At 35.7% G+C, this 10,306-nt stretch overlaps 1 protein-coding gene across 2 annotated transcripts; it reads left to right on the top strand.

The window, feature by feature from the left end:
• Positions 1 to 3,445: 3,445 nt before the first annotated feature.
• Positions 3,446 to 9,839, top strand: LOC112290006 (uncharacterized). 2 transcript variants are annotated; one of them, XM_024535857.3, is made up of 13 exons: positions 3,446 to 3,972; positions 4,677 to 4,766; positions 5,132 to 5,230; positions 5,397 to 5,490; positions 5,767 to 5,852; positions 6,072 to 6,191; positions 6,380 to 6,685; positions 7,112 to 7,408; positions 7,567 to 7,632; positions 7,894 to 8,096; positions 8,323 to 8,377; positions 8,550 to 8,741; positions 8,943 to 9,839. In XM_024535857.3, exons 1-13 carry the CDS (start codon positions 3,781 to 3,783, stop codon positions 9,204 to 9,206), a joined length of 2,064 nt encoding a protein of 687 aa, XP_024391625.1. In that variant the 5' UTR covers positions 3,446 to 3,780; the 3' UTR covers positions 9,207 to 9,839. The 2 variants fall into 2 exon arrangements, with proteins under 2 accessions (XP_024391625.1, XP_024391624.1); XM_024535856.3 differs by having other exon boundaries at positions 3,486 to 3,972; positions 5,388 to 5,490.
• The last annotated feature ends 467 nt before the right edge of the window (positions 9,840 to 10,306 follow it).

The following is a 10,306-nucleotide window of genomic DNA, read 5'->3' as shown; positions in this document are numbered from 1 at the left end:
TCTATATTAAAAGAAAATAAAAAAATAGCAATTAAGTAATATGTATATTAAAAGGAAATTGAAATACCTATTGTCAAAAGACAGAAATTAGAAACTCTTAAATCTAAACTAAAAGCAAGAAAGAAATTAATAAGAGTGAAGAAAACTTCACTCTTGCCTCTATATATACTATCTAAGTAGGAGCTACATGGCGGTATTCTATAGGACTTCTAATATGTATTGACTTTGTAGGATACATGCCTTAGCTTACAAAGTAATTTTTCTATGTGTGGGCCACATAGTTATCTTGTTCTTCAAGCTACCAATATGTGTGGCACATGTCCAACTTGTTGACTACGTTTTTAGCCTAAAAAATAAATTATAGACACCTATAAAGTCAAAAGAGCATTTATGAAGCTTTTAAGAAGCTTTTATAAAAGATATTATGGAATCAACTTAATTTTATGTACTTTTATCTAATCATATAATTAATTATTGATTTATATGTATATGTCCATGACAAAGATTGAAGTTTAAGTAAGAAGTATATTATAGCATGTATTTTTTATTATTAGTATAATTAATCAAGTAAAAAATTACAAGTTTAGTACAATAAAACTTGTATCTGTAGATGTAAGAGCTTTCTTGCATGCTACAAAAAAAAATCACCTTATAAAGAATAATAAGTCTTTGCTATAAATAAAACAAGGTCCAAAAAAGATTGCATTCTACCTTCTATCTTCGATTGTAGTTTCTATGTATTTATGACAGTAAAGAAATAGAGAACCAATAACCAGTAGATTTGGCTCAAGAGCCTTTGTTTGCTAACTTATTGAATGAGACATTGTAATTGTTACAACCTTCAAGACAACACAATCAAGATAAAAATCCTCAAAAATGATATGTACTTCCTTGAATAGATGGCGAGATACACTGTATTACGTATCACGACCTTGAAAGGAACTCTCAATGTTTGGTGATTTTACTAGAAGTAGAAACAACTCTTGATGATGTTTCAAATATTTTATCTAAAGGAAGTTATGAAGGTGTCAATAACAATCAAGTAATTGGGTGGTCTTTTTGCCCTCGTATAGAATACTATTGATAATTAAAAGGCCCTATCAACCATCTTCAAAGAGAACAAAGTTTAGAGTATGTGGCAAATACAATTTGCCGCATCTTGGATTTTTTCAACATATGATGACTGTTCCTTGTGGAACTTGTCCCTAGAAAGGGGGATAATGTCATGAACATATACATGTAAACCAATAATTAATTACCTGTATGATTAGATAAAAGTATATAAAAGTAAGTTAATTCCATAATATCTTTTATAAAAGCTTTCTAAAAGCTTCATAAATGCTCTTTTGACTTTATAGATATTTATAATTGACTTTCTATGCTAAAAACGTGGTCAATAAGTTAGACATGTGCCACATATATTGGTAGCTTGAAGAACAAGCTAACTATATGGCCCACACATAGAAAACTTGCCTTGTAAGCTAAAGCATGTTTTTTGCAAAGTCAATACATATTAGAAGTCCTATAGAACATCGCCATATAGCTCTTAGTTAGATAGTATATATAGAGGCAAGAATGAAGTCTTCTTCATTCTTATCAATTCCTTTCTTGCTTCTAGTTTAGATTTAAGAGTCTCTAATTTCCTTGTCTTTTGGCAATAGCTATTCTAGTTTCTTTTTAATATACATATTACTTTATTACTATTTTATTACTTTTCTTTTAAAACAGATTTTCCAAGTTTATGCATCTTCATCCAATTGATGTCCTTGACAATTTTAGATTTTATAATTATTTCTAAAATCTCAAGTTTATTAAACAAAAAAAAAACCAAGATAAACAAAGAAGATAATTGTACTGCCTTCTTCGTCTTTTTTGTCTTTCCATTCTTATCAAAAGAATTACCCTTGACAATGTCTTTCTTTATCATTAATTTATATTTGAATTAGAGATTCTTTTCTCAATATATGGTAGCATTGTCTAATAAAGTTCACAAACTACTATTCATACTTAACTTTATAAGTCATAGTATATATATATATATATATATATATATATATTTTGATTTTTTTTTGAATAACATGTTCAATATCAATTAAAGAAATTATTCTCATTAAAAAATAAATTTAAATAATTTTAATAAATTAGAAGTATCTTAAGTAACAAGAAATAAAATACCTATTGAGCAAATTAGAGTTATCTTGAATAATTTTATTCAAAGATAAAAAGTTTATTATTGTCATATTTTAAAATTCTATAGCTATTTTCTTAGTTTTTATACAATATGTATGTTTTGCAATTATACATATAGAGATCATTGTTTATGATTTTTTTTCCATATGTGATTTATGATTATGTGGATTCAATTTGATCTGAACATAGTGATTTTTTATAATAAAAAATAAAATGATAAAAATAAAATTACTTAAACCCATGACTAATGTAACATCAGTAAAGAAATGTTTTATAGTTGAAATGTGCTTGATTTCTATTTGTGCATTAGAAATACTTTTATTAATTTTTGGGTGAAAAATAATAAAAGAAAATGGAACATATGACTAATGAAGTTTAGCCAATTGACATAGATTGACTTCATATTAATAGGCACAACACCTAAAAAATAATATGATGTTTGTTTATCATATGCATAAGCAATTGCATGTTTTGTATTTCATACACTGTTATTCATTCATTCATAAATAATGATTGTATTAATTTACACAAGTGGTTTCATGTATAGATATGCAGTTTTAAAATCGTAAATTGTAAATCTTGTGTATAATAAAAGTAATGCAATTAATAACAGTAAGAATAAACAACACAGACTATTGTGTAGTTTTCCATTACGAAATTTCATATAACACAGCAAAATAAATCGAAAACAATTTGTATAAATTGTGATAGAGAATCCAAACGTGTGTTTAAAAAAAATTAAGCCATCAACCGCAATAAATTGACAAAGCCATCAACCGCAATAAATGTGGTTCAAATAAAGTTAATTAAAAAAATCATTAGAAGTAAATACGTTACCACAATTATTATTTTACAGAATTTGCAATAAACCTGTGGCAAGTTTTAATGAGCAAGACCAACAAGAACACACAAAAAGTGATAAAACACGGCGTTTGTCATAAACCCGGGTTGATAACCAGTTCATACCCTGCAACGATCTGTCAAGGATGACGACCGGTTCCTCCTGCGCCAATGACGCAAAGAGTGATCCCATACCCTTACTGGTATGCGGAATAGGTACGTTAATATACCCTTCATTAATCCGGGTATATTAGCATAAGTAGAGAGAAATAAGATACCCTTACTCGTATGCGATAGAGGTACGTGAAGATACCCGCATTAATCCGGGCATAGGGGCACAAGCAAAGAGTGTCTGTCGACGGAGGAGTCGGTCAGTGAGTTAAGGAAGGAAGGCAATGCAATACCGAGTCGTGTCTTTCTGTCTTGCCCGGCCAGACTCAACTTCACTTGCCCTGCAAGCGCTGCTCTGCTGTGCTCTATGCTCTGTATCTCGGGGTTTCGTCAATGTACACTAACAGGGCCAGGAGGGACACACCATTGCGGGAAGAAGCTTTCCAATTCCAGGGCGAGTGCACGTCGAGGCGTGCGGCAGTTCAATCCCTCCCCGGTAGATCTAGATTCAAGGTTCTGAGGCCCGCTGGAAGTGAGATTAGTCGCAATTTGAGGCGGAGTAGGAGAGTTCGTCGTGGCGAGGGTTTGGAATTGGCCTTTTAGGGTTCAAGGAGGAGGACTGTTAGAAGGAGCGGCATAATGTGGAGCAGGTTTGAGAAATTGAAGGACAATATCACCCAGATTGCCTCTGATGTGTTGGATAGTCAAGATGAGCTAGATGGAGAGGGGGCCCCGGAGGATGGTTCATTCGAGGGTTACTACAATGAAGACCTTAAGTCTGCGCATACTCGCGACAGCGATGACGAGGGCGGAAATTTTCCCCCGACCGAGGTATCTCGCTCTTCGTGGAAACTCGTTTTTGTGCGATCTTTGGTCTAGGAGGTCCAATTTTGTGAAGAAGTTTTTGGCTTTCAGTGTGTGAGGACACGACAGGTGCAATCTGAGCGGAGTGGATTTTTGATTCTCTGGTTTAGAGGTTGAAAGGCTGTGACGCGGTGAAGACACGGGTTTCAGATCTGGGAAAATGGAATTCTGTTTAGCTCAAGTCTTAAGTGATTGAAGACCTAAAATTACATTGCTCAGTTCAAGTTATCTATCAATCTCTGCATGACATTTGAGTATCCCGCTGCATAACTCGAACGCACAACGATCGTTTTCTTAATTAATAGTCAGTTCCTTTATTAGCCATGTAATGGAACCTGTGACTACGGTATATTTTAAGTTGCATATTTGCGCAGATTCATTGCTTGCGATTTCTAGATAATCTAGCTCACAAAATATCTCTTCTCTGTCTCCTGGTCATTCACAAGCAATCGCCGTGGCATTCTTGTGTGATTGAAATACTCAGCTCTTCTTAGCCCGAAGAATACCTATTAGAATAGGATATTGAAGGAACAAAAAAGAAGGAAACAGAGAAGCTTGAAAGGTTTATATAACGCACATGCTCACTCTTGACGATTTCCCATCCTGTTTACTCTATTCAATACTCCATGAAACCGCCTACGAAAGTTTCGCTCACCCTTACTCTAATGCAGCTCGACTATTATAATGACAAAGGGGACAAACTTCAGATTGATCCGGAAGCTGCGATGAAGAAGTACAATGCTCTTCTTGAAGAGAAAGAGGTATGCTGTTACCATTTATTGTCCTTAACAATAAATAGCACATAGATTATATGATTTTCAGATGTACGAAAGGAATCTTTCACAGTTCCTCATCTATTGTTGTGCCAAGTTGTTCGAACCGATTGCACGTGTTACTCTAGAGAGCATAGCATTCTTTAGCTCTTTAACTGTGTTTCAATTATTTTTACATTTCAATGCAGAGAGTCCACACAGTTTTCAGTACTTCATATCGTAATTTTCGACGCTGTGGATTACTTTGAGCTAGAAGAGAAAAAGCAGTTGACAGCTAATTTAAGTTGGGGTTTTTGAATATTGTTTAGATTTTGCAGTTTCATCTCCTTAAAGTTTTACTTTTATTTTGTTAGATGGAGGTTTCAATCCTGCGCGAAGAAAACAAATTGTTGAAGGAACAATTTTTAATCAACAGCACGAAACGAGATGCTTTATTTAATGATCAGAATAAGGTAATTGCTCTGCCGTTGTTTTTAATATTCGTCACGGGCTTCATATTATACTATTAGCTTATAAAATTGGCCCGAGTGGCAGAATGAATTGGCATGTTAGTTAGTACGACCTGGGGATACAAAGGATGGGAACGATGAGGTAGTAAAACCAAGCAAGGATGTGCAGGAGAGGATGAATGGACATTTCGGTGATCTAAAAGAGCATCTTCAGAGAGACGAAGCATCGGTTGAAAAAGAAGACAGGGAGCCGGAAATTGAAAGTACATCCATTCTTAGACTTTAGAATTGTATTGAATGACATAGTGGCAGTATCTTTATTTGGCGCTTTTATCCTTCAATTCTTTGAATTTGTTTCTGTGTTCTGATTTGCTTGCCTTTCATTTGTGGACACTGTAAGAACTTTATTGTCTGCCATTGTGCGTTCCTTTACAATCTTCCTTACTGGTTCCCTTTTATTGCTGACATTTTTCTTGCTTCTGTGTCCACTATCTACGATTTCATGTTCTTAGCTTTTCGATTTGACTTGTTTTCTGCAGAGGTCTTGGATGATAATAGCATCGTTGCTAACAGATTTGAGTCTCCACAGACAATAAAGCTTGAACTCAGCTCCTCAGATAGCGAAGTAAGTTTGGCTTTGACGTTGGTAAAACTTTCTTATCATTGCCTTACAGGATTAAATAATTATGTGTTTGTTCAGCTTGAAATGTTTTGGTAAGTGTAATTCCATAGTACGTCATCGACTCTCACCTTCTTGGAAGTAAACCGCTGTTTCCATCACGTTATGTAATATTTTATTAAGGAGTTATTATTATTTTTATTCATTTGCTGGGCGCAATTGCAGGTAGTTAATGGACTAGAGGAATCAGTGCCGCTACTTTCTGAGGTGGAATCCAAAGACGATAAATTTCAAGATACTTCTTCTGTCGAAGAGTTAAACACACCAAAAGCAGAAGACGAACAGGTATACAAGCACAGTTTATGCATCAGAGTTATTCTTGAAATTCCATACACATTCAGAAAAACATTTATGAGTATGAAACACCCCAAAATCAACATCAGTTCCTCAGTCAGGATCAATTAGAATCATTTTGAGTTTAAGTATCATCATCATGATATATGTGTATCTGTTCTCATCTGATTTTGGTGCAGGTAGTATCCTTATCTGAGAAGCTAAGAGCTTCAGAGGAGGTTTGCTGCTCGCTGCAAAAAAGACTAGAGGATGTGTCAATTGAACGAGATGCACTTTCGAATAAACTGGAGGATGTCTCAATTGAACGAGATGAACTTTCGAAAAAACTGGAGGAAATTTCGCTGGAACCAGAGATACTTCCGAAGAAATTGGAAGACGCGCTGCTGGAACGAGACACACTTGTTAAAAAAGTTGAAGAGTTATCCATTGAGCGAGACAAAGCAATACAGAACTTGGGAAGATTAAGGCAAAATCTTCTGGACATGGTACACACCTTCTGCCTGACAGTATACAACTAGTTATCTTTAGAATTGGTTTACTTTGGTTTGGATTGTGACTTTACCTTAGTTTGTAGATCGTGTATCAAGAAGTCTTTGTAATGCAGTAGGCATATGCTCCATGATTCACCTAAAATGAAATCTGAATGTTTTAGTATCCAAGTTGTTTACGCCGTGCCTCACTTCTCAAATGGTATCAATTATGCTAGTATTTAATCCAGAACCTACATATTTTGTCATCAAGTCCCGTTATGAAATTAAGGTTTGCCTACAAGCATTTCTCTTTGATAGAATCATAACACACCTGTTGATGAGGTGTGTAGCATCTGATTTCTGGGCTATTTGAAGTATGAGTAGACAATCATGCATTATAGGTCAACCGCTATTTGTAACGCATTTGATATTATCTGACAGGAATCAACAACCTCAGAGAAGATGGACAATGACAGTTTTCTTATTGGCGACCTTGAACTGCGGTTGAAGACTGCCGAGGATTGTGTTGGCCAGTTGCAGCAAGCCCTAGCCAAATCCCAAGATGAGTTGGAACAGGCGTATAGAAAAAATGTTTTGAGGACAATGGACACCAATGAAGAGATGGAACTTCTAAAACAACGACTACAAACTTGCTCTGAGGCTCTAGAGGCTAAAGATATGGAACTCGCAAACCTTCAAAGCGCTCTCGGACAATACTATGCAGAAAGTGACGCTCAAGTATATGTTCCTTTCAATTCCTTTAATAACTCATTCTCAGCATTTGAAGCAGTTACCATTGAAGTGATAGGTTTTGCAATTCAGTCGATTTGCACTTCTTGCCTCGTCTATTTCTGATAGTTTGTGCTATCTCTTTAACGTCCGTGTCAATGATTCAGGAGCGTCTGGAATCAGAACTTCGTGCAGTCAAGGAATTGAATGCCAGACTAACCAGAGATCTTAAGGTAGGGTGTGATTTTGGGCTAACCCCAAGATTGAGTTCTGTGGTTGCTCTAGCTATTAATGAAAAAGAAATGATGATTCATTATATGAGGTTGTTCTATTTATCTCAGAAATACTGCAGAGTCCGGCGCTAGAATATATGCTCTGAAGGCTATACGTAGGTCCTAAGAATGTTATGCATGATTTACGTAGGTTCATGTTTAGAATGGCTGGTCGCATTCACATTACTAGTGCTCACATAGCTGTGTTGATTTGGAGAGCAGATCGCGGAAGGGACTATTGACTTGAAAGTTCAGGAACTGGAAGCAGTAACAAAGAAATTAGGAAATGCAGATTCCGTCAATGAGGAGTTGAAGCATAACATGCATACGCTGGAGCAACAAGTGTTAAAGCTCCGTGCTGCACTAGAGCAATCTATTACAAGCCTCAATCGCATGTCGTCTGACTCAGACTTCTATGTTGATAGGTTCTGTCCCTGACCTTTTGTAATTGTTCATGTAGGATAGGTTCAATAATTCATGTGAACAGTTTTTTTCTTGTTCCTTTTCCATTTTTCATCTCAAGCGCCTCAACAATATGAAAAGTTTCCTCTTTTCTCCATGGCTTACTTCACAGATTTTGCCCAATCGTAGCGAACTGTATATCATTCTTTTGTGTATGATGTTGAGCATGTTACTGTTGTGTTTGTGCAGGCGGATTGTTATTAAGCTGTTAGTTACTTATTTTGAAAGACATCACAGCAGAGAGGTTCAACCTTCGTACTTTGCAATTGAGATTTCTGTGCTTTTTATCCTGTAGTTCGCTTGAGACAGTCATTATTGAAAGATGCTGTGTCTTAAGGTAACTCATCATCTGCTTCAGCTTTCATTTAAACGTCAAAATAGATATAGATTCTAATGTTAGAGCTGTTGTTCTTTAGGTTCTGGATCTTATGGTGCGCATGCTGGGGTTCTCGGAAGAGGACAAGAGACGTGTCGGCGTAGCGCAACAAAGCGCTAGAGGTGGTGGAATGGTTCGAAGTGTTTTTGGTATGCCGGGTCGCATTGTTGGGGGCATTCTTGGTGGTTCAGAATCAGACCCTTATGCTCGACCTACCCCTGGTGATAATCAGGTGTGACATTTTCGCTTTGCGAAAAACTCTAGTGGAAGTTAAACAATTATCAGCCTTAACTATTTTGCAAGATCGACATTACTCCAAATATCAGCGTTAACTTCCCTTTGGTATTGGAGAGGTTTGCGAAATATCCAAGTGGATGCTTAAGTTAGAAAGATTTTTCGAATCAAAATTGACAAAATATTTTTGCGTGATCAGTCTTTTGCAGATTTATGGATTGATTTTTTGCTCAAGGAATCACAAGAAAGGGAGAGACGGGAAAGGGGAGGAGGAGGTATTAATCCTGCCCCTGGGTCGCCGATGGCGAATGTAACACGATCCATGCCGTCATCCCCTTCTGGTGGTCAATGTCATAGACCAAGCCATAGTTTCTCCAATTTTCCCTCACCTTTTCTACCTCCAAGACCCAATAGGGTATCATCTTCATCCGACTTGCAAACCATCCCTACTGGAGACCCGTGACGAAGGTTTGTCAGAATATAATTTTTATTACAGATTTTTCCCTAATTGCGATGAACTCTGGGGTTCGTCATACGGGTAACTTAAGACTAGCAGCTATTACATTCACACATTCTTTTGGTACCGACTTTTGGTTCGTGTAGTCAAAGAAGTAAAGCCACAATCTCTGTTTCTTCTTAGAGCAGTAAAGGGTAATCTCTCTGGTTGCAAGACTTAAAATTCTTGAGGTTAGTGTCTTATCAGAATTCCGGATTGCCATTACGGCCTCGATATCTGATGCTGGCGAGGTTCAGAAATTCAGATCGACTTTAGCCCTATTGTGCAGCTTTCTTTAAATGGCGTTCCAAGAGCAGCAGTTGCCTCCCAAAGTGAAAAAGATGTGAAAAATTTCCTTTTCGGTATCTTCGAAAGCCTTCAGTGTTCTATGAACTCCTAGTATCTCCTTTTTTCTACAGGTGAATCCTAGGGATTAGGTTATGTTGAGGTTAAATAAACCAACCAGTATCAAGTGCGTGAGTTTTGTAGTTTTATATACGCTGACATCCCAAGATTGTGCAGTGAAAGGGTCAAATTTTTGCGCTTCAAATGTATTTTGGAATTAGTTGTCATGAATAGGATGGTGTGAAGTAAGCTCAACCAAGTGTACAATGGCCTTGGCCTGGTAAACACAGTCTTCATCTGTATAACAGGTGTACTTAAACAGTAATAACCCAATGAATTCTTAAGTGTTGGATTATTACTATTTTAAATACTTAAGTACTTTTAAAATTATCTGTGTACTTAAAATAAATAGTTTTATTTAAGATAATTATATGTTTTAAATAATTTATTGACAATATTGCAATGTTTAATAATCATGTTCAATGAAATTTATACTAATTGTGTAGGTCATCTTATCATTTGTAAAACATGTCTAATGAATTATTTTATTTTTAAAATTTTAATTATATAAAAAAGAATCTGGAAAAAAAATAAATAAATCAATAAATCAATCTATATATATATATATATATATATATATCCAGTATTGAAATGGAGAGCTTAGGTAGAGGGGCGAAGTGTAGAGTTTAAGTGTTAAGGTTGGCAATTTGTAGTTGTGTGTA

Source organism: Physcomitrium patens, chromosome 12 (genome assembly GCF_059467195.1).
Source record: "Physcomitrium patens ecotype Gransden chromosome 12, ASM5946719v1, whole genome shotgun sequence".
NCBI classification, from domain to species: Eukaryota; Viridiplantae; Streptophyta; class Bryopsida; order Funariales; family Funariaceae; genus Physcomitrium; species Physcomitrium patens.
The sequence above is the reverse complement of the archived record's forward strand: the minus strand, read 5'-3'. Positions and strand labels throughout refer to the sequence as shown.